Source organism: Microtus oregoni, unplaced genomic scaffold, assembly GCF_018167655.1.
Source record: "Microtus oregoni isolate MIOR12 unplaced genomic scaffold, Mior012 000005F_ref0000423, whole genome shotgun sequence".
NCBI lineage: Eukaryota > Metazoa > Chordata > Mammalia > Rodentia > Cricetidae > Microtus > Microtus oregoni.
This window is the reverse complement of record NW_024543064.1, coordinates 27,093,668-27,117,876: the sequence shown is the minus strand read 5'-3', so window position 1 is coordinate 27,117,876 and position 24,209 is coordinate 27,093,668. Positions and strand designations below refer to the sequence as shown.

At 50.6% G+C, this 24,209-nt stretch overlaps 1 protein-coding gene across 2 annotated transcripts in view; it reads left to right on the top strand.

Moving 5' to 3' along the window:
- Grik3 (glutamate ionotropic receptor kainate type subunit 3) overlaps nucleotides 1–24,209 on the top strand; it is a 223,454-nt gene that overhangs the window by 188,784 nt on the left and 10,461 nt on the right. For both annotated transcript variants that reach the window (XM_041651618.1, XM_041651619.1), the window contains 3 exons: nucleotides 7,003–7,226; nucleotides 12,339–12,457; nucleotides 14,686–14,903. In XM_041651618.1, coding sequence (XP_041507552.1) covers nucleotides 7,003–7,226; nucleotides 12,339–12,457; nucleotides 14,686–14,903 — 561 coding nt within the window. The remainder of the gene's footprint in view (nucleotides 1–7,002; nucleotides 7,227–12,338; nucleotides 12,458–14,685; nucleotides 14,904–24,209) is intronic.

Below are 24,209 nucleotides of genomic sequence, written 5' to 3'. Positions count from 1 at the left end.
AATCCTAAGAGGACCATAGGTAAGGGGAACAAGCTTAATCCTTGCCTTCTTGGAGTTCATATACTGACAGGGAAACAAGAGATTAAGCAATAGCTTGCATTTGATCGCATAGATCACAACCATCCTGTTGTGATCATAGCAGCAAGGAGCAATGTGGGGAACAGAGCTGTTGGATGTATAATGGGAGCCAGACTTGCTTCAAAGAGGGGGGAGGTCACAGTTCCACTCCTCTTGGGCTCTGCTACAGCAGGTCCCAGCCTGTCTGGGTTGATACCACTATCAGGACTTGTGGAGTTTGGGGAGAGGACTCAAGGTGACAGAAGATGGGTCATCTATTCCAGCTCTAGTGACTGTGAGGCAGACTGGACCTGCCATTCTTCCTGATAGACACTGGCATAGGATGGAGCCCACAGGGAAGGAGTGGGGCCTTTCCCCAGGCCTGGGGATGGTACTCACATCATTGTCCAGTCAGCCATCAAGGCTGCTGTAGTGCTGAAAGTGGCCAGGTGGGTCATGGAGGCTGGTCTGGCAGCTCTCTGGGTCTCAACAGATATGTCAGGGCTCAGGAGATGTTTTGTCTTCAAAAGGTACCTTGTTTGCCCAGCCTGGATGGAAAGCACCTAGCTAAGAGAAACAGCACTTGGGAGAAAGTGTGAAAGCTGAATTCTGAGGATGCCCTGTGTGAATCAAGTTTTTCATCACTGTGATAAACAGAGAAACCTGTATTGTGTAAATATGTGTGTATGCATGGGTACTGCTGGCATTCTCCAACTATCGGTGTGCATGTAGCAGTTGGAGGAAACCTTGGATTATGGTCCCACCTTCTGCTTTGTTTGAGACTATCTCTTGTTCACTGCTGAACACCCTAAGCTGGCCCATGAACTTCCCATGGTTCCCCTGTCTCTCCATCCCATCTCACAAGGAGGAGCACAGGGATTGTAGGCAGGTGCTACCATGCCTGGCTTCCTGTGGGCTCTGGGGCTTCAGACTAAAGTCCTCATGCTCGCATGTCAAGTGCCTGAGAGAAACACTTTAGCCGGGGATTAGTATTGGCTCACGGTTTCAGAAGTTTCAGCAGCTTGGTCGGCTTGCCCCACTGCTGCTTGTCTGTGGTGAGGCAGGACGTCTTGGCAGCAAAAGTGTGGAGCAGAGACAGAAAGCTAAACAGAAAGCAGAGACAAAACACCCTTCATAGGCACACCCCAGTTACCCACTTCCCTCAAGGTCTCCCCTTGTAATAACACTATTAAAGAGTGGATCAATCTACTGATACGTTCGAGGCATGCGTTATCCAGTCATGAGGGATCTCAGTGACTAGATCCATCAACCGGGGACAAGTCTTCAACCCATGAACCTTTTGGGGGATCCCTCATGTCCAAGCCATAACACCCAATGCCAGAGACATGGGAGAGACGGAGCAGACAGAGCTCCCAGGACGAGTCAAATCTCTTCATGGTTATTAGGAAGGGACTTGTCATGGGTGGTTTTCTTGGGCACTGTAGAGGCAGAAGAGCAATTGAGAAGGCTTTAGCACTCCAAACCCCACTGAATGTTAATGAATCCCAGTGAAGCCCCAGTGGCAGGCGTGGTCAGAGGCCAAGGTGAAATTCGGGTGTCTGGGAATACTGCAGGGGACTCAGCACGAGGCCCCATGAGCACAGACTGCAGGGCTGAGAGCAGATGATAGAAGATAGAGACAGTTCTCCACACCGTCTCTAAGAGATGGGTGTATTCGTTTTCTCGGACTGCTATAACAAATGATAGCCAACCAGATGCCTTGAAACACAGGCATTTATCCTCTATGGGAGAGAAGTGAGAAATCGGATGTCAGCAGTGTTGACTCCCTTCCAGAGGCTCTGAAGGTGGATGGGCTCTATCCTCCCAGGTTCTGATGTGACCAGCAGCCTTGGTGCTCCTGGACTTGTGTTTAGGCTCTGTCTCCATTGTCACACTCTTCTCTGTATATATTTGTGTCTCCTCTTAAAAGGGCACCAGTTATTGGGAGGGGCCACCCTAATTCAGGATGGTGCCCTCCTAACTTGGTGACTTTGTTCTGCAAGAATAATATCTGCAAGACCTTATTCTGAATTAGCTCACAGTCAGAGAAGAAGAATGTAATTAAGGCTATAGCCACTGCCACATCATCCCACTCTACTTGGCTTGGACAACAGTGTGGTAAAATGTTGTGTTTTTAAGCCATAATGAATCGAGTACTAGAACTGGCTCAGCCACTCACCAGCTTGAACAAGCATCCTGTCTGCTCTAGACACCAAATCCCTCATCTAAAGTGTGGTGATGTCTGTTGCCCCCTGGGGCTCTAGGGAGGCATTCATGAGGCACTTGACGATGCTTGGCCTGTAGGCAGCGTCCTGTAATGATGGCAGCTCTTAATATTTTAATATATCAGTTGACTGTCTGGGCATATAGGCACACTGTAAGAACAGAGATACAGAATCCAGTGGTGAATACTGGAGAATCCAACAGGAAGTGTCAACAGACCACCAAACCCAGGGAGTGAGCAGGGACCCTGGGGATTAGACCTTAGTCTCCAAAGAAGACTTCTTGTCCTAAGGAAAGAACAGTTGGTGACAAGTTGCCAGAACTAAGACCGTGAGATCTTTGTTCTTAGCCTGATGGGAGTTGGCAAGGTTTTATTATAGGAACAAGTTCAAGGGTCCTATAATAGGGTTCAGGCTAAAGTCAGGACAACTGACTATCAAGGGCCAAAATATAGAGCTGGAGTTGGGTAAGTACTTCTTGTCAGCCACGTAGGTTCTGGGCTGGAACCAAGGTCAGATGGCTTCATGCATGGAGGGGGAGGGTTGAGCAGGGCTGGACTGGGTGCCTTACGACAAAACCTTGGTAAGTGGAAACCTACTTATAAGGATAAAACAATGTCTTCAGAAGGCATTGGACCTGGCCTAAAAATTCAGAAGATATACAGAGAGGAACTTAGCGAGACAGGAGGCGAACAATGCCCCCCTATAAGAGAGTGAAGGTATTGGGGGGGGGGGGCAGGTCAAAGTACTGTTTGGTTTTGTTCGAGGTTATGATTTTTGTAACGTGAGAAGAAAGAAGAAACTTCTCCAAGCCTCAGTTTCCCTCTGTACTAAAATGTGGGTTTGGAGCAGATGTTCTGAAGGCCTCTCGTCCAGCTCTGACAGCCTGTGATTTCGTGAATCACGCTGGAAGAAGTATGCATGAGTGGGAAGAGCCGCCAAGACTGGGCCTTTCATTCTGAGTAATGAACCGAAACCGCGAAGGCTTGACATCTGTTCCAGTCTTTCAAGGGAAGTTGGACAAAATAATGCCTTTTTCAGGGAAATCGTTACCAACAGTGAAATATAGTATTTTCTGCCTAAGCCAAAAATGAAGTGGAGAATGCCAGCTTTCTTGAAGCTCAAGGGAGAACGCTCCTCTGAACTCCCAGAGAGGGTCACGTTGGCCAATTACCTTGCTGCCGTAGGCACATAATGCCATGGACACAACTGCTGCCCAAGCCCATTAGAGACAGAAAGCGGGGAGAGTGGAAGGGAGGTGCTGAGGGCCCTGGGAAAGAGACTGCTCTGGGGCCTGTGCCTGGCTTCCTCTTCAGCCCCTGGAGCCTTCTTGCTGAATAAACATTTTGCGCAAACACCTTGATCTCGTGCAGCTTGCTGTCAAGAGTCCACGGATGACCCTCCACCACTGACTTGGAAGTTCTGTCTAAGAAGCTGCTGCAAACCCAGAGGCCGTTCTCAGAGACCAAGGCATTCTACCTTTGCAGTCAAACAGAGCATCCCCAGGGTCTGTTTGGAACTGAAGGAACTGAGCTAAGGATGGCAGGAATCTAGACTCACACACCACTACATCTCTCTCCCCTTCCATCATTGTAGAAGAGCCTAGAACTTCAGGACTGAAGGAGACCTTCAGGGCACTCACCTCAACTGTTTTGCTACCCAGGAATCATGTCTGTACCTAAAGCAAGGACTCCTGTACCAGGTCTCTAGTTTGTTCTTGTATCCCAACTAGGCCAGTGTCTGGGCGTAGTATGTCTTGATCAAGTGTGTATTAGACGGTTTTTACTGTTCCTAAGCATTCTTCCCCCTATCCATTTGTTCATGCTCTTAATTGAGAGGGATCCAGGAGCTAATGCAGCTGCCTGGTCCCTATTTCTGTACCTTTAAAGCCAGGTACGTTCTAACTCACGCACTCAAAAATCTATAAAAGGAGGCTTCAGTGTACTGAGCCTTTTCCTTAGCCTTACCTTCCCATATTCCCTGGGGTTGATTTGTTTCACATTTATTTGTTTATTGCATACATGCATGTGGGCACATGCTCATGTATACATGTCATGTCTCACGCTTGGAGTTTAGAGGACAACTTTTGGGACCTGGTTCCCCGCTTCCACCATATAGGTAGGTTCTAGGGATCCAGCTCAACTTGTCACCAGTCTTGGTGGTAGGTGCCTGTACTCCATGGACCCTCTTGTTGGCATTTTCCTGGATTTTGAAGTTTACCAAATCTTTGGCCCCGAGTATCCATGTTGGGGGAGTAGGGGTAGCATTAGAAGGAGAAACGCTGGGGATACCAGTATCAGAGAATCTCCTAGTTTCCCCTCCCACACCAAGCATGGAACACTCAGCAAGTGGTCTGTCCTGGGATTTCACACATATTAGCCGTTTCTTCTGATGTGATCACTATTAAAGTACTTGTTCCTATTCTGAGATAAGTGACGTCTGAGTTAGTGCTGACACGATGAACACTTTGATTGGCACACATGTCCCCTACTAAACCTTCAGAGCCATGAGAGCAGAAATCATACCTGTTAGTGACAGCTCTGTCTCTGTAGTTCCTGGCGGATCTCATAAAATAGAGAGGGTGGGTGGAAAGATGAGTGGGCTGGTGGATGGATAGATGGATGGATGGGTATCTGGGTTGGTAGATTTATAGATAAACAGATAGATGGATGGATGAATGGATAAGTGGGTAGGGAGTGGATGGAAGGATGGATGGATAATGGATGGACTGATGGGTGGTCCAGCATGTGGGCAGATGGAAGAATGGGTGGAGGGATAATGGATGGATGGATAAATAGATGAGTCAGTGGGCAGATGAATGGGTCAATCCAGCAAGTGGCTGCCTAGAGGCATTGCCTTGGCAGGGTCTTTCAGAAACATGCTCCTTCCTGGCAAAAGGTTTTCAGCACTTCCCTTCAGTTGTGCCTATGTACGGAAGGGAAGTTGTAACTTGATTCATAATTGAGACACAAATACCTACAGGAGCCTAAGAGGCAGCCTTTTCCAGGGAAGCACTACTAAATATTGCAGAGTCTAAGAAGGGGCTTTGAGACGAGGAGAGAACAGTGGGCCAGCCACAGCTCTAGCATGCAAGGAGCCCGTGAATGTGTATCTAAGCAGCTGCATGCTTGCTGACATGCAGCCTTGCACACTGAGCAATGCAGACCTTCCCTTGGGAAAGAGTGAACTTCATGAGAATCGAGAATCAAGACTGCCTGGGAGGGATCTCGAAGAGGCAGCGTGGGTGAAATAATACGAACAATAGGAAGAATTAGACAAAGAGGCCATGGGGGTGAAGAAATGGGCTTAGGGACAGGACGGTCTTTAAAGGGACCTCGTGTTAAGAGGACTGCAGATAAGATGCAGGAGGGGGGATTTTTTTAATTTTTAAATAGGAAAACCCCAGATCAAATTCAAGAACCCCCTTCATTAAGTTTGTGATGCAATGGCCTGTATGAATATATCATACCTCTAGCCTTGCCTCTCCTGCCTCCATGGTAACCTCTGCCAGAGAGGTGAACTTCTGCACTTGGGCTTGCTCATTCAGTTTTCTTGTCCACCCACACCCTTTAAAGAGGGTGTTTTTGTTTGGTTTTGTTTGTATGTATTCTGTGTAGCGTGCGTGTGTGTGTTTGTGTGTTGAGTGTGTGTGTGTGTGTTTGTGTGTGCATGCGGGTATCAAAATCGTTGTCTTCTTCCGTAACGCTCCACTTTATGAGACAGGATCTCTCTTTGAACCTGGAACTGATCAACCAGCTAGACTAGCTGGCCAGTGAGCTCTGGGGCCTGTAACTCCAGTGCCGAGATTATGGACTCTTTTGGTGACCAGCTTTTTACATGAGTGTTGGGGATCCAAACTCAGGTTCTCATGCTTGCAGAGCAGACATTTGACTAACTGAGGCATCTCCCCACTCCCAAGGAGGGCATTATCATTGTCTAGCTAGTTTTAGAGCAGGTTTTAGGATCTAATGAGCATCCTGAGGGGGCTGAAGTGGTCAGGAAGTGATTGAAAGGGGGAAGCTGAATTCATCTGAGACCGTCCCATCTTGAAAAGGGACCTTATTGTATTCGTTCTCGCTCTGCGTTTGTCGCAGCCCTCTTCTTCCAGGCATCAGCCACTGGAGAAGAAAGCTTAAGTTGTCCTGTATTAACGTGTGTGCATCCTTGTCTCCTCCCCACCCTGGGCATGGTCCAGCTGTGAGGGTTCGTCAGTGTTGAAACTGAACTCTGAATACATAGGCTGGAGAGAAGCTCCAGCCAAGGACCTGTGTTCTGTCCCCAGAACTCATGTGGGGGGAAAGACCAGGTGTGATAGCATGCACTTAGAATCCCAGGGCCGGGGAGGCAGAAACAGGCAGATCCCTAGAGTTTGATCGCCAAGCAACCGAGCCTACTGGGTGAGTTCCAGGCCAGTGAGAGAGTCTGCCTTAGAAAATGAGGTCAGGGCTGGGGAGATGGTTTGGCTGTTAAAGACTAAAGCTCACACACACAAAAAGGGTCAATTGCAATTGAGAAATGACACTAAGGTTGTCTTCTGGCCTCAACACTTTACACACACACACACACACACACACACACACATACACACACACACACACACACAGGAGTGGTTAAGTAACCTTGGACTAACGCACCACCTCAGTCTGTGTCCCATAAGGGAGTTCTTCATCACCTCTAGCCCAAGGTTTTGCTCATTGTCTGTCTGCCTGTGGTCTTGTTACAGAAAGCAGATCTGGCCGTGGCTCCCCTAACCATCACCCATGTCCGAGAGAAGGCCATCGATTTCTCTAAGCCTTTTATGACCCTCGGAGTGAGCATCTTATATCGCAAGCCCAATGGCACCAACCCGAGTGTCTTCTCTTTCCTCAACCCCCTTTCCCCGGACATCTGGATGTACGTGCTCCTCGCCTACCTGGGTGTCAGCTGTGTCCTCTTCGTCATCGCCAGGTAAGGCTGTGCCTTGGCTGAAGCTCTGGGACAAGCTGGAAAGCATGGGAAGCTAGGCAAGTGCCCCTTGGCTCAGAAAGCCCAAGGTTTGGATCACTGAACCACCTGGCATACTCTTCCTCCCTGTGGTTCAGATCCTTTGTCCCTTTAGAAAATGTCCCATGGCTCCCTGGGCTTGAATCATCCGATCCTCCCTCTGGTGTTCGTGACTAAGATATGGTAAATTGCACTCTGGTGCCCAAAACAGGTTGGGAGAAGCCTGACCATTGTTTACCTGACCTGGGTACCTGGGATGGCAGACCAGACCCAAGCACATTGCATGGCCTAACAAATGGCTCAAAACACGGAAAACAAATTATATCTAAGCCGTCCACACATCTGGAGAACCAATCACCACCAGCTGTGCACACGCCACATGCAGAAACATGGCACACAGACATGCATGAATGGGATTCATGCTTACACGCCACCTCATTCACACGTGTGCCTCCTGCTGGGAATCCACGCATGCACTGAGCCTAGCCTTGTCACGTTGTTCATTGGAAGCAGATGAAGTACACCCTTGCTAAGTGGGTCACTAGGGAAGCAGAATTAGCCCAGGTTTATCAAGTACCTAGTGTCTACCAAGCACCCAGTTCTGCGCCTTGCCACCTTTCCGTTTTCTCTGGCAGCCTCCCTTAAAGGCACCCAAGACCTGCTGAGGCCAGATAAGCCATACGTGAAAGAAACATCTAGAAAGTGAACTTAGTTCCACTGAGGTTTTGCCTTAATTCATACCTCTGGCCACTGCTTGACACACACACCCCCATCTCAAGCTCCCCACCCCCTCCCAGCTGCGCTCTCTGCCCCTCCCGCCTGGCCCCATCCTTGCCCCTGCCCTGGGTCCTTTTTTCTCTAAAGCCTAACATGGTGTAAAGAGAAACTTCTCTGGAAAGGCAATTTGAGATCCAAGGACCTGGTGTTTCGCCTTTTTCCTCCAGAGCTTCCTTTGAAAGCCCCCCTCGCCTCTACGCCTGTCACTCTCTGCCCCCTCCCACCCAGAGAGAGACCAAAGGAAAAATGTGAGAGGCAAAGTCGCCCAGCCTCCCAAGGCTTTGCTGCAGAGCCTGGTGAGGCTGCCACTGCCCTGCCTCCTCAGCCCAGCCAACAGCGAGCCAGCGCGGAGAGACCTTCATCACGCCTCTCCTCACTAATGGTCTAACAAGCCTTTGAAAGCAGAGCCGCTCTCTCGCGCTCTCAACGTAATTTTCTCGAAGCTCCAGTGGCCTCTCAGCCACCCATCCCTCTGAGGCAGGAGCATTTCCAGCATTAGTTCTGTCTGTTTGATGTGTGTGTCTCTTCTCCCCTCAGATACAGGCCATCCATCCGCTTCAGGCATCTGGGTGTCCAGCCTCCCCATCATGGCTAGGAAGACAGGGGGAGTGGGCCCCTCCACCTAAGGCTAGTGTGGGATGCTTAGGAAAAGTAGGGTTTTCTGCAGTGGCCAGGATGCCATGAGGTACCTGCAGAGGGAGGAAATTCTGGGCCACAGAGCTGAGCAGAGGCATCTAAGTACACTGCTCACCCCATGGAACATGCGTACAGCACATCTCCCAACCATCGTGTCTGCCCTTACAGTAGTCCTATAAGGTGGGGAGAACCATCCCCATGTTCCAGAGGCAGAAGCCAAGCGAGGCTCAGAGAGGTGAAGTCAGTACCCAAAGTCACAAAGATTTCCCATTCTAAATTGAACACAGGATTGGGCATTGGGGAGCTGCAAACTAGAGGACACATAGATGGCTCAAGGGGGTGCCACTGGGCACCTGCAGGCTTAGAGCTGAGCAAGAGAGGCAAGGTCAGCGAACTGCATGTGGGACTCTTGCCCAGCCTTCATCCATTCCCTCTTGTCTCCAGCGCTGTAAGGTTTCTGCCCCCCTCCTGCACTGTAAGGTTTCTGCCCCCCTCCCGCACTGTAAGGTTCCTACCCCCCTCTCGCACTGTAAGGTTTCTGCCCCCTCCCGCACTGTAATATGGGTGCCCAGTGCTGTGATCCTTTTTTTACTTATTTTTTTTTGGTTTTTCGAGACAGGGTGTCTCTGTAGCTTTGGAGCCTGTCCTGGAACTCCCTTTGTAGACCAGGCAGACCTCGAACTCACAGAGATCAGCCTGCCTCTGCCTCCCGAGTGCTGGGATTAAAGGCGTGCGCCACCACCGCCCGGCGCTGTGATCCTTTTTCTGGTTAAACCTCAGCCTTTGAAAACATTTTGTTACCAAAAGGCCCCTTCTGGAATCAGCTACGTTTATCAGAATAAGCAAGTTCTGTCTCTGGGCACTTGTCCTGTTAAAACGTCACCGACTGGTACCTTGGATCCTTAAATACCTGTATAGCAGAGCCCAGAGGACCCAGATCCCCTTTGGTGTCACTGACCACAGAGGAGTGCCCAGATTTTTTCCTCATTGGTGGGAACCGGATCAACTTCAGTGCCCACCAGTAGGGTAGGGTGTTAAGACCCATGTGAGTCACTGGAGGGCACAGTCTGGTTCCGGTTCCGAGGGACTGGTGTGGACAGGGTAACAGCTTTCTACATAGAAATTTCTATGTTAGGTTCCTGGGGTGATGCGGCATTTTTTTTATGTTAAAAATTCTGTGTGTGTCTGTGTGTGTGTGTGTGTGTGTGTGTGTGTGTCTGTCTGTATGTGTATGTCCGTCTTACCTGTCTGTCTATGTGTGTGTGTGTCTGTATGTGTATGTGTCTGTATGTGTATGTCCGTCTTACCTGTCTGTGTGTGTGTGTGTGTATGTGTCTGTATGTGTATGTGTCTGTATGTGTATGTCTGTCTTACCTGTCTGTGTCTATGTGTTACATTACAAGCAGGACCTAGGGCAGACGAGCTGGCTCAGATGGTAAAGGCACTCTTGGCTCCAAACCTGAAGACCTGAGTTCTATCCTAGGGTCTCACCCAACAGGAGAGGACTGATTCCTGCAAGTTATCCTCTGACCTTCACATGCATGCCGTGGCACACATACCCACACGTGCCTTAAACAAATAAATGTAATATAGATCTTAATAATATAAATAAATAAAGAGCTGGACCCCTGAGCACTACTCAGAATTCATCTTCCTTCTGACGCCAGCCCTCCAGCCAGGAGAGGTACCAGGGGAGCCTGGTTTCTTGGTCCGCAGTACAAACCATCATAGCCCACTTCGGTTCGCTGTCAGATCAGTCCCAGGGCTTCCTGAGCTATAAGCTTTGTTTCTGTCTAGAAGCTAAAGGCTGACGTTCCATAGATTTTGTGAGATCCCTGCCTTAACTCTTTTATAATTAATTATAAAATTAAATTTTATAATTTCTTCTTTAGTCCTGGGCCTCCGAGGGCCGTGCCTTCTTAGGTAGTCCATTCCCCGCTTTGCTCTGAGTCTCCAGTGGCCTATGGTCTCTGCTGAAATCCACTGCTTTTCTAACATGGAGCCGAGTGGACCTGGACCAGGTTCCAATCTATGTGAACTCAGTGGGGAGTTCACTGTGTACCCAGTACCCCTAGATCTGGTGGACTCTGGGCCTGAAGCAGGGACTCTCCTACCTACACTGGCACCCACCAGGCCCGGCCCTCCAGACAACTCAGGTTTGTCTGCACTGCCACAAAAACAAGCCCAGCATCCATTCTGGACACCCGGCTCTCCAAAGGTTTTCTCTTACATCCCCTTCCCCCAAATCTCTGCCAGCCCTCTCCCCTGAACCTCAGCCTCTTCCTTGTGGATTCTAGAGTCTCTACCAGTTTCCTCTCCTTCCCTTTGACAATCCTCAACTCACTGTGAAGTCTCACATGGAGATTTCCTGCCTGAGGCAGCATCCTGCTTCCTGAGAATGGGACTGTCCTCACCTGAGCCTGGGAGCAGTGAGTGATAGCTAATACTCCCGCTTTGAGAAGGGAGTGGCAAAGGGAAGACACGAGTTACCCTAAAGGGCTTCACACTAAAAAATGAAACAAAAATATGTTTTGGTTTCAAAAAAACTGTCTTTCTTTACTTCCTCCATCCTGCCCCACCCCACCCCCCAACACACACACAGACAACTGCCCTGATCCAGGAACCACTCAGTCCCTCCATCTCTCTGCATCTTCAAACTGACTCATTTGTAAGTAGGAATCAGCCAGTCCACCAGGCTTCCTCCCCTCAGTTGGGAGTCCTCTTCCTTAGAAGGGGATGGTGTGAAGTCGGGGCTTTGGACATTTTCCTGCCCGGCCTATGTTCATATACTCAAACACAAAAATCTGAAATGAAATCCCACAATGTTTTCTCCGTGGGGCAGGATTCTGGGGCATTTGTGCCTTCTCATCAGATTCCTGTATACTATTTGAACATTTTATCATGAGCATCTTTTCAGTTTTTTATTATACAAGAAATTCAAATGTGTCTTCTCATTTTCAAAAGAGCCATGTGGTCCAAATAAGGCAACAGGTTTGACTGAAACCCATCTTGCCCTCCTTGCTCTCTCCCCAGAGCCACAGACTGATGTTTTTATAGAGACTTCCAGACCTCTTAGTGTACATTCATATACACATTCACAGACAGAGCTGTGTGGCTGCCCTAGGAAACCTATAGAAATGCGATTGTATTGTTTTTATTTTTGATCGCTGTTCATCCAACAGTCTGTGTTGAAGAGCTTCCCCTGTCTCGGGATATCTAGAAGCATTTGTTCTCTTAACCAGCTGTGTGATATTTCAGTGTGGCTGTGGCATGGCGTATTTAATCATTCCTCTACTGAAGGACATTTAGGTTATTTTTTTTTTTGCATGCTATTGCAAACAACACTTTGACAAACATCCTTGAGGACTTCCCTTTATGCGCCTGCCTGATGTTTTTCCTACATGGATAATGACTCGCAGCTTCCCGAGGTAGAAGGGCATGCATGCTTTTAATTTGAAAAGGTGCTTTGGAATTACTTTATAACCAGAAAAGGGCACTGGCAGTAAAGGACAGGAAGAAACCCGGTCCCAACTGGTCCTTGCCTATCACTCCAGACAGACAATAAAGAAAAGGACCCTGGAGTTGTCGGTGGGCCACACTGGTACTTGTTACTAACTAGCAGCTTTTTGCAGCTTGGTCTCACCATTTCCCTCTGCCCTGCAGATTCAGCCCTTATGAGTGGTACGATGCTCACCCCTGCAACCCTGGCTCCGAGGTGGTGGAGAATAACTTCACACTGCTCAACAGCTTCTGGTTTGGAATGGGTTCCCTGATGCAACAAGGTGCGTGTCTGCCCTCTCTGGGCCTTCTCGTCTGAGGCAGGTAGCTTTTCTCCCCGCTGGGTCCTTGGGCCTTTCTCGAGTCAGCTGCCCTTGGGAGTCAGATCTCTCTAATTCATCAGACAGTTGGAGACACTGAGGATACCCTGGTGTGTGTCTTCGCCCCAGATTCATACCCTGCTCCGCTGCTCTGGCCGAGAGCCAGCTCAGGTTCTGAAGCAGGTCAGCCACCCCAACCTGTGGCACGTGAGAGGCATTTCCCAGTACCTTCTACTGTAGCTGGGATGGACCAGAACATGCTGCCTGATGGGTTGACCCCAGTTCTCCACGGCAGAACAAAGCTGATCCGTGCAAGCCGGAGGCTGGGACCATAGAGACAGAGTGGGCAGGAGCGGCTGCAGAACAGTGCTGTGAGGGTCCATAGCTTAGGAGACTAAGAGAACTCCAGGTCGTTAGGTTAGGGCCAGGGGAGGTTGACTGAGGTTGGGGCTTCTGCCTGAGTGCATTAGAGACAGTGTCCATAGAAGAAGATTGTCTTTCATCCTGGAGACCAGGGTTCCAAAGTGACTGGCCCTGAGCATGACTTGAGCTCTTTGGAATGTCTGGAGATGCTTAAATGTCTAGGGAACAGCCGAGCATGGTAGCTCGCATCTGTGATTCCAGCATTTGGGTGACTGGGACTGGAGGATTACTGTGAGTCCAAGACAATCAAGGCCCTGCCTCAAAAGGCAGGGAGGATGCAGCAGGATGACTCAGTGGGTAAAGGCTGGTGATGACCCGATGGGAACCTACACAGCGCCTACTCTAACTGCAAGGCCCTTGTCCTTCACACCCCTGTGTGAAACCTCAAGACTCAGCACAAGTCCTGCTCTTCAGAAGGCATGATGAAAATGCCAGATGAATGAGGGAGGGAGGGAGGGAGGGAGGGAGGGAGGGAGGGAAGGAGAGAAGGAAGGAACGAAGGAAGGAAGGAAGGAAGGAAGGAAGGAAGAGCATTCTCCTATTGCCCGTCACACAGCCGTCCACTGGGCTGTAAGCACTGTGGAACTCTAGTGTGGCAGAAGAAGAAATAGACTTGTTCCACCCCCGCTCTGTGGGCTCCAGCAGCTGGGGAGTGACAGGCAGCTTTCATGGCAAGTGCCTCCATCTGTCCCTGCTGTTAACAAGCGTCCTGAAGCTTCACCTTCCTTCTTTGCCCATCATCTTTGTTCGGTGACAGTTGAGAAGGACCTAGAAGGCCCTTCGCTGCAGTGATAACTTCTCTGCTGCTGCCTGCTGCTACTCAAGTCCAGGCCCCAGCGTGTTCCCCGCATGTTTTGGATGGGGTGGGGGGTGAGTGGGGGGTGGAGAGCTAGGTATGTATTTGAAAATCTCTCCCTTGAGTGACTTCTTTGAGAGGTGGAAAAAAAAAAAAGTCATCCATATCAAAGCAGGCGCTTTCAGATTGCAGGTCCAAATATTCCAGAAAGTTCAGGAGCCGCTCACTGTTTAAATCTCTTGAAAGCCGTCGAGTTAATTACTTCAGTTAGAGGGTTTCATCTGAATTGTGCTCCGCGCCCAAGGTCGGGGAAGAAGAGTGATATATTTCAGCAAAAAGCTTCCCAAAATGTTGATTTTTCTTCTCCTGCCAAGTGCCTCACAGCAATCTCATATTTGTATACCGCTTGTATTTCTGACGCATCTCTCTTCAAATTATACCATTGCAGCATCTCAGTATTTCCATGAGGCTGGGGCAGAGGAAGGACAATTCTTCCAGAGCAAGAGAATTGTCTGGGCCTAAGATCACCCAGAGAACTGGGAACAGGATTTTCTTTTAGAACCCATAGGTTCTGACCCCTATGCCATGGCCCACAGATAGGCATCAGAGGGTTCAAGGAACCTACAAAATGATATGCGTGTGTGTGTCTGTCTGTGTGTGTGCGTGTGTGTGTATCTGTATTTGTGTGTGTGTGCGCATGTGTGTGTGTGTAGAGTGTAAATTATTAAATACCAGCCTGGATCAGATTCACCCGAAGGGCTGAGTGCACACACTGCCCATTCTCGCCCACCCCTATCTCCAGTTATTGACTCTTGAGGTGAATCAAAGAATTTGCCTTTCAGTCAAGTTTCCAGCGATACCGAGGGACCATGGGACTGCTCAGCTAGTCTGGAGAAACGGCCCCGGCACCTGTGTGAGTATCCAGGTCCTGTCAGGGTCTCCACACTGTATGATATCTCCTCCCTTCTCCCAGGCTCGGAGCTGATGCCCAAAGCCCTGTCTACCCGCATCATTGGCGGCATCTGGTGGTTCTTCACACTCATCATCATCTCCTCCTACACGGCCAACCTGGCTGCCTTCCTGACCGTGGAGCGCATGGAGTCTCCCATTGACTCTGCCGACGACCTGGCCAAGCAGACCAAAATTGAGTATGGTGCTGTCAAGGATGGGGCCACCATGACCTTCTTCAAGGTGAGAGTCTCCTCTTCCGTGCGTCACCTGGAGCTCCCCTTCCTGGACTCTTTACTGGGTAGTAGAGGGGAGCTCTGCCCCTCCCTCTCTCACTACCGGGAATCCAGGGGCCTGAAACCACAGGTCTCAGTCCCTCTCTGGTAAAACCAGTTAACTCTAGGGAGCTGGGATGACGAGCCATGTAGATTGGTCTCAAGTTCTGAAAGTTTTTGGGGCAAGCCATGTGGATCACTGAAGGAAGATGAGCAGGAAATGGTCAGATGAGGCAGGAGGAGAGAGATGGTCCAGTCCCAGTCAGACCTGGGACCATTGGTACCCTGCTCTTGGCTTGGGGTCTCCATCTCCAAGAGGCTGCTTTGGGGTGGATGAGCTACCCATTTCCAGGAGCACAAGGCACCTCCCCTTCTCTTAGACCGCCTTCAGGGAAAGTCCCCGTCTCCTGCCCGTGTGACTGCTTTCACCGCAGCCCTGACTTTCCTCCTCCAGCTTTGGAAGTGTTGGCTCAGTTCCGCTGTTTTCCCCTCTGACATCATAGTTGAGGCCAAGGAACTCTGCCTGACCCCGAGAAGCAGTAGGTTCAGTGTGCTTCTAGATAAGTAACAATGGCTGCAGCCTGAGCACTCCCAGCGGGCCAGACTCTGCTCCCTGCATGGCCTCTATTAACCTTCTCAAACCCTGTGAGATGAACACTGTAATTATTCCCAATCCATGTGTGGAAACTGAGCCCCAACAGGTCAGTGGCTCATCTGAGGATTCACATCTGGAGGAACTGGGCCCCATCCTCTTCTGCTTTTCTCCAAAACTTAGGTACTAAACCAGTGGTGGTGGGACCTGAATGTGTGTCCGATGCCACAGAGCCTATGGTATCAAAAAAGACTGAGTGCTGGTGTTCATACATACATACATACACACACACACACACACACACACACACACACGTATCTGACTCAGGAAGCCTAGGGTGGACTCATAAGGAGTCTTCTGGGCCGAGGATGTAACTTATTTGGTACAGTGCTTGCCTACTGAGCACAAAGCTCTGGGTTTGATCCCAGCAGAGTAAAAAATGGTATAGCGGTGCACACCTGTAGTCTGGGCTCTCGGGAGGTGGAAACAGAAAGGTCAGCAGCTCAAGGTCAGCCTCAGTTACATAGGGTGTGGGAGAGCATCCTGGACTACAGGAGGCCCTGATGAGAAAGAGAGAGAGAGAGAGAGAGAGAGAGAGAGAGAGAGAGAGAGAGATCTAACGAGTTCCCGATGCTGCTGGAGCTGTGGCAGGGGATACTTTGAGATGTGGTCCTCTAATTACCCCTTGGAAGCATCAGGCTTTGAGAGCCATGCCAGTACATCTGTTGGCTTATTAATCAGCTGCCCTCTACCAGTCTGGAAGCCTGTGCATCTCCCTTTGCTCTGGGCTCTGCTTCTTCATCCCTGAGCCCTCGCCTCTTTGGAGACTTCAAGAAAAGGAATGAGCCCCAGCGGGGCCTGAGGAAATAAAGGAGGAAGTTAGAGTGTAAAATGGCTCCATCCCATGGGTGCTCGAGCCCCAGCACTTTCTGCCAGCTCCCTGTGTCTCTCCTGAGGCTGCGGGCAGGAGGGAGGAGGAAAGGGGGCTTACCCTGGCCCATGGCTACTGCCACTGGAAGCTGGTCACAGCATCTGCTGGGGAGGGCACAGTGTGCATTGAGATCAAGGGGAAATAAAGTGTTGTCAGAGGCACACTTGGCACTTGTTGAAGCCCTAAGAGTGTGAGCAAGGCTGACAGTATGAACATACATGTATGACCGACTGTGTATAGCGTAAATGACACATGTAAATGAGCATTTTGCTCATGTACATGTGACATGCGTGAAAGTGTGCCCATCTGCGCATAGGTAGACCTGTGCTTGGGCATGAATGTTTGCATCTGTATGTGTATGTGTGCTAATGCGCAAATGCATGATCACCATCTAGGAACACAGATGTGCATGCCAGAGTATCTGTGTGCACAGAATGTCGTATACTTAAATGTGTGTGTGCATGTGTGTGTGTGTGATCATGTATACGTGTGTGCCTCTGTCTGTATGCGTGTGCCTGCACACAAACCTGCCTGCTCACACTCTCTGTCCTCAGGCCACAGCCCAGCCCTTTGACTACCAGAGTTTCTCATGAATTAGGCATGAGCCGTCTCAAAGCAGGGCTCCCGATCAAAGCGAAGAGGCATAAATAAGCCCAGTGCAGGCTCATCTCGGCTGATTGGAGGCCCCCGCCTCCCTCTATGCAGAGATGCTCAGATTGCCTTCTCAGAGCCCAGTCCCAGCTCCCCACTGAGCTCAGTCCTCAGCATCAAGCAACCCCTGCACCCTTGCCCTTCTCCCCTGCAGGCGGCCCAGTGAGGAGGGCAGAGGAGGGACCCAGAGCCTGCTCCCTAGCCAGGACTCTGGGGCTCCAGGGTTCATTAGCTAGAAGTAGCAGTTGAGTGTCCCCAGGCAAGACCAGCCCTACTCCCATGCTCTCCTGACACCAATTAATCCTTCTCTGCAACCAGCCCTGGTGTCCCAGGTGTGTGCCCACACTCCACCTGTTTCTCCTCCTAACAACCCTGCAAGGCAGACGAGTCTTATCCCCTCCATGTTACACACAGTGGAAGCAAGGCTCAGAGAGGCTCAGTGACTTGCCTAATGACACACAGCTGGAAAACCGCAGAGCTGGGATTTGGGCCACACCTGACTGTCAAGCCTGTATTCTTTATGTCCTTGCAGTTGGTTTCTCTCAGAACCCCACCACAGTCCTCCACAGTCTCTCTTGGGGAGTAGCAAAGCCAGGGAGGGCTGAGCCATGCCCTTAGCCCAGCACAGTCTTGACACATTGTAGTGACTCAGCAGATTATCCATTGAGTGTCTGGTGCTGTGGAAGGGGTGGGACTGAAAGATGGCAAAGCCAGGAGAAGCCAGTGCAGGAGGCAGGGGTGAGCATAGGCACCACGCATGCAGCACCCCACCCTACCCCAAATATCCAAAGTTTAAAGCAGGTTGACTTTATTTCTGTGGTTAGCATGTTCCTGGTTAGGCGGTGCACATGGAGCTAAGGAGATGATTCAGTTAGTAAAGAGCTTGCCATGGAAACATGAAGACTCGAGGTCATATCCTCGGCACCTATAGAAAAGCTAGGCATGTAGGAACCCACCTGTAACCAAGCATTGGGTGTGGGGTGGATAGGCAAGGATCCCTGTACCTCGGTGACCAGACTGTCTAGATGAATCAGTAAAACTTCATGTGCAACGAGAGACCTTGTCTCAAGAAATGAGGAACAGCTGAGAAATATACCAGATACTGGCTTCTAGCTTTCACAAGCATGCATATATGCACATATACACACATATATACACATATATGGTGTACACACACATGCACGCATGCGCAAGAGAGAGAGCATGTAGACACTTCCTAAAATAGATAAGCAAATAAAACTCCCATGGCTAAGAGTAGAACGTGAGAGAGGGAGCAGCAGGAAGCAGGACACCCAGCTCTTGGGTCCCGGGCCCCTTGAGCTCAGCCGGCTGCTTGCAGGGAGCTGGGTGGCTTGAGGAGGCCCCTTGGCTCCGAAGGAGGTTTGCTGGAAGGATTGTCAGGGAGCAGCAGACATCACAAACACTGTCTCCTGTGTTGTCCTCCCTCTGTCTTGGAAGATAAAAATTAATTAGGAGATGAAAAAGGAGGCCTTTGAAAGTACTGTTTGGCTGTAAAACTATGTAGGCAAAAATGTAAAGGAGGCTGTGGGGGAGGTGAGCTCCTTGCAGGGGAGCTGGGCGGCTTTGAAGGGAGAGAAGATGCTGGAAGAGATTCTGCGGGGATTGTGGCCTCTTTGAGTGGTAGAGCTGGGAGCTCAGCACAGTGGGGTTGCTGGAGGAAACCATGGGAATCTGGAGCCTCAAAAGCCAGGCTCCCCAGCCCTGGGCATGGTGGAGCCCTCGCCCTTACACAGCCTCAACTGCAGCATCCTACCTGGAAAAGGTTTGGAGGGCCTGTCCTGCATCCCTGTGCTCCCACTGAACAGTGATGCTTCCCCAAGCTGGAGACTCAGGAGGCTACCCAGACCTCAGCTCCCAGTCTCTCCAGCCCCTCCCTCTGCTGCCCTCCTTCATAGCCCTCCTAACTTGCAGAAGAAGCAGGGTGAGAGCACCAAGTAGCAACCAACCTGGTTCAGCCTGTTGCAATCAAACACCGCATTTAAAATCAGAACCCCCGAGATGTGTCCTGGGTGTGTCTCATTGCTCCAAACCCCACCTTGCTCACCTGAACAGATAAACACTGATTCCTACCTATAATGGTTCAGTAGCAGATTCAGTGAGCTCCTAGACATTCAGCGTTCATCGGGGTTCAGGGGCTATCTTGCCCCAAGGTCCCCTCCCGAGGCAGGTGACTTAAGCGGAAAGCATCTTTGACACCTGTAGACCGTTCTTTCTCTGGGTCCTCTGGACTGGGCCTAGTGGGCTCTGTGGTAGATTTCCATGCCTCTTATCTTGACCATGTACTTTTGCTCAGAGAGGAAGCTGGGAGTCTGCTCTGAAAACAGAAGGAATCTATTCCTGAGGAGGCAGAGGCAGACAGATCTCGATGAGTTCAAGGCTAGCCTGGTCTACGTAGTTAGTTCCAGGCCAGCGAGGGCTACATGATGAGATCCTGTCTCCAAAACAAAAAGAAGAATTCTAGAAGGAGCTGGCAGAAAGAAAGCAATAGGTAAGGTAATTCAGGATGGCAGGGAAGTCACTGAAAGAGCCTAAACTTCTGAAGAACTGGGCCTTAGTTTTCTCTTCTGTGAACTGGGTGTGGTACTGTCCTCAACTTTACAGAGTTATTAAAATGTTTAGCTAGGTGATTCCTAGATGCAACTTAGAAGGGTTTCTGTTGTACAGGAGGTGTCCGATAATGTTGAACAGCCTCACTATTTACTAATGCAAGCTGGTGACACAGGCCCATCTGCCCCACAGACGTGATTCTGAGGCCTATCCATTGCTTACTTTGATGTAGAAATATTTCTATGTGCATTGGTGTTTTGCTTGCATATATATCAGTGTGAGGGTGCCGGATTCCCTGGAGCTGGGGTTACAGTCCGTTATGAGCTGTCATGTGGGTGCTGGGAATTGAACCTGGGTCCTCTGGAAGAGCAGCCAGTGCTCTTAACCGCTGACCCATCTCTCCAGCCTGCAGAAATATTTTTTAAGCTGGTTGTTGGCATTTTGAAATCTAGAGACTTTTGCATTAGAAATATTCACGACTCCAGTCTCTTGCAAATGTGAGCGATCTGGCGTTCGCAAGCTGGCGTTCCTGCAGAACGGCTCCTGAAGCGCAAAGGCAGCCACCGGCTCTGGCTTCCAGTCCCACCTAGCCTGGAGCTGTGTCCCAGACCCTGTCAGCACTTATGTGCATGTGTATGTGTGTGCAGGTGCACCTCAGGCAGGTTCCTCCTAAGGCTCCATCCATCTCATTTTGAGACAGGGTCTCTCGCTAGCCTAGAACTTGCCAGATAGGCGAGGCGGGCACCAGTGATTCTCAGGGATTCACCTATCTCTGATTCCCCAGTGTCGAGATTGTAAACCATATGTCACCATGCCCAACTTTTTTTTTCTTTTTTTAGACATGGGCTCTGGACATCAAACTCAGGTCCTTGTGTTTGCAAGGCAAGCACTTTCACTGAGCCGGCTCCCACAGTCCCTTCCCCCAAAGTTTTGTGTCATTTTCTTTCCATAACTGCTCTGCACTAGGAAGAATACTTCCTCCTTCTAAGTGGGAAAACTAGTATTTAAAGAGAATTAAGGAGCCTTACGGGATCGTGATGGTGCCAGCCACGGAGAGAGCCTTAGGGTCAGGCTCTTGTGTTCATTAGTGGCCCCGTCCCTTTCCTCCGCTGATGCTGATGATAGCCCAGGGCAACAGGCGTCCTCACAGGCTCCATTTTACAGACAGGGAAGGCGAGGCTCAGAAGGAGCAGTCCTTTGGACGCAGGCCGGTGTGACTCCAGGGTCCATGCAGCGGGGCCTCTGTGATCTCTCATCTCCACCTGCAGCCCTCCTCTCTAGAGCCCCCTGAGAGGACAACTGCAGGCTCTCTCGGGACTGGGATAACAGAAGATGGGCACTCAGAGAGGCCTCCTGGTGCCCACAGATATAAACAAGGAGATGTGATTAGTTGCTCCAGGACATGATTCTGATGGGGCCAGAGACAACCCCCCCCCAACCCCACCCCTCACCCCCACATGCATCCCAGGCTAGGCAAGCTAATCAATTAATCTGGGGAAGGTCTCTTCTCCGTAATGGAAAATACCCGAAGCCTCACACAGAGCCACACTCAGCTGCCTCTCTGCACACATTGCCTGAGATTTAGTTGTGTTCAGAGCTGATAGATATGTGTTTATATATGCACATATAGCCCCGTATACATTCTCTTGTACAGAAATGTTAAATTCTCAAGATTAAGTGTCTTCGGTTGGGGAAAATCAATCCGCTTCTTCGAGGAGGCTGAAACGGAGAGTCGTGAGTCTGGAACTCCCTTTCTTGCCAATTCTCCCTGATATAAATAAAGCATCTTCATCCTGGCAGATCGCCCCGTGTTGGCTGCTCCAAACGATTCCATTAATTGATTTAGGTGACTGGCTCTGCAGTCACCCTTATTAAGGTTCCCACCAGAGCCAGGATAGCAGATGACTCCAGAGCCATCGGTATGTGGGACTCCACTCCCCAGGGACACTGTGACTGCAACTCAGGCCAGTAGTGGGAACGCGTGCCTCTGATGAAGAGGACTTTGCTTCTTTCTGTGGTGGACGTATCGGGGGGTGGGGGGTTCGGGGCTGTGCTCCAGCATGTCTGAACTGTTCAAGGATAAGAAATAATGGGGAGAGACTATGAGCAGATGTATTTGACAATGGGGCCCAGTTGGGGTCTGGGTCAAGAACAGTGTGGGACATCCAAGGCAAGCAGGCTGCAGACTCGTGTGAGTTTGGAGCGTTGGAACTGGAAGGTAGAGTTCTTGAGAGGCATGTCACAGCCGACTTCCGCTTTGTGTCATCTGCCATCCTAACTTGCCTGGTACCCTTCCTTGTCCCTTTACCCACCAGTGATCTCGATGTGTCTTCCTCAGAGCCTGTCTCCCTCTTTGTACTGAATTCCCTGCCTAAGACTATGATCTAGGAAAAGCATCTCTGCTGGCATCAGGCAGAGGCCTGTAAGTAGGAGGAACGGAGGGTAGAGGGTGCAAGATGGAGCTGAGACAGAAAGCTGTTGTGGTCACATCCTGAGGCACAGGGAGGAGGGCAGACGGGCAGAAAGGGTCCCTGATTATTTTTGCCAAGACCAAGAAGCTATAGGTGACTAGCTGCGTGGGAGGATAAGTGGACGTGGTGGGTGAGAGGGGACAAGGGTGGCTGACTGGCTAATGGACAGATGTGAAAGAAGGATAGATGCACATATGTAAACAGAGCATGAATAGAGAGTTATAGACTGGAAGAGGAGGGTAGTGTGGGACAGGAAGAATGAGAAGAGGAAAGAGGGCTGGGTAGATGTATGAGTGGGCTGCAGAGCGGTTAGACGATGGAAGGCTAGGTGGCTGGATTAGGGGGGTACATGCATGCCTGGGTGGGTGCATGGATGATGGTGAACTCACAGGTAGATGCATTAGGAGGTAAAAGAGAGTCGTGGTGCTTCATCCGACCCTGGCTCCCACCTCTGTAGAAAACAGAATTTGGGAAGCAGGAGGCAGGGATGTAACACAGCTGAGGAGCTGGAGTCTTTGGACGGAGAACGGAAGTTAGATCAGAACACCCAGAATGCCAGCAGATCTGGGGAGCAGTGTGTATGTCTGGGGAGCAGTGCGTGCATCTGGGGAGCAGCGCGTGTATCTGGGAAGCAGTGTGTCTGGGGAGCAGTGGGTCCGGCAAAGTGAAGGTGGCTGGACCTGGGTGATTTGGTCCCAGGAAGAGCTAGAGTTTATGACTATCTGCACACACAGCTAGATCAGGAGCAGTACAGCTCTCAGGAGCACGTCTGTGAGAATGTATTAGTTATCCACTGCTTAACCAATTACCCCAAACTTCATGTCTTAAAATAGCATCTGTTGTTCAGTCACTTGTGGTCAGGAATCCAGCGGGGCTTTGAGAGTCCTCTGGCTCGAGGCTCCTCAGTGGGCTGCGATCCAGCTGTCCGCCAAGGCTGCCGTCACTCTGAGGTGTGGCTTCTAGTTTATGGCGTATGCACATGCTCAGTTCCCCCGGGATTGTCGGACTGTGCAAGAAAAGTACTTTGCTAGGATTCGGCCAGATGCTGTCCTCTGCCCTTGCCATGGGGCTCTCTTCTTAAGCAGTTCATAGTGACAGTACCGCCACAGCCACCCGGGAGAAGAGCCGAGGAATGTACAGGGCGACGAAGGACAAAGTCGGGTCACTCAGAAGTACCATTCCAGGCCTTCCAGAGAATGACCCAAAGGCAAGCCAAGGGATCCAGTCCACACTTGGGAGGAGACAGAACTAGGGTGCCACTGAAAGGAAGTGGGGGTCACTAGAAACTGTGCAGTGCCCAGAGAAGAGGCGTGTAGAGCAGGAGGAGGGGCCAAGAGAAGCTGACAAAGGAGAATCTGCATATCAGAGATTATCTGGAAAATGAGAAACATCTGGAGCACCAGAAAAGCCGGCAATGAGAGTCATCGTCGAGGGAAGAGGTGGTAGCGCGTTAGCGGGGGGGGGGGGGGGGGGCACTTGGGGATGAGCTGAGGTGGAAAAACAGCTGGAAGGTGGCAGGCTGCAGAGTGGGAGCAAAAGGCGCAGGCTTTGGAGGTGGAGCCGGTGGAGCAGCCAAAGGTAGGGATGGCTGCAGGCTAGAGCCGTCTGGTGAAGCCGGGAGAGTCAGTGCCTCAGAACACTTTGGGCGCTGGCTTTGAGGCAAGTGAGATTGCAGGCAAGAGAGCAGCTGCTCTGTGCAGGGTCTCATGCCCTGTGGCACTCAGCTGCTTCCCCCTAAGATGGGAGTCCAAAGGCTCCTGCCTCTTGCTCCGATGCCCTCTCCTCTGCTGTCGCCTCCTCCCCTGGGGCGTGCTATGGACTTCAGCAGCCAGTTGCAGACGGCCCATCCCTTGCCAGCGCCCAGAAGTACCCAGAGAGAAGTACACCTTCCTTTAGGGCTCTCTGCTCCTTCGGCAGGCATGGCCTCATTCCCTGCCTTCCCCCCAACCTCGCCAAGCCTGTGCCAGCCTGTGGGAGTGCACCCATGTTATCATGTGCACTAGAGCTGGGCTGGGTGCCAATCAGACAGGCTGACATCACAGAAAGCCCATCCAGACTTGG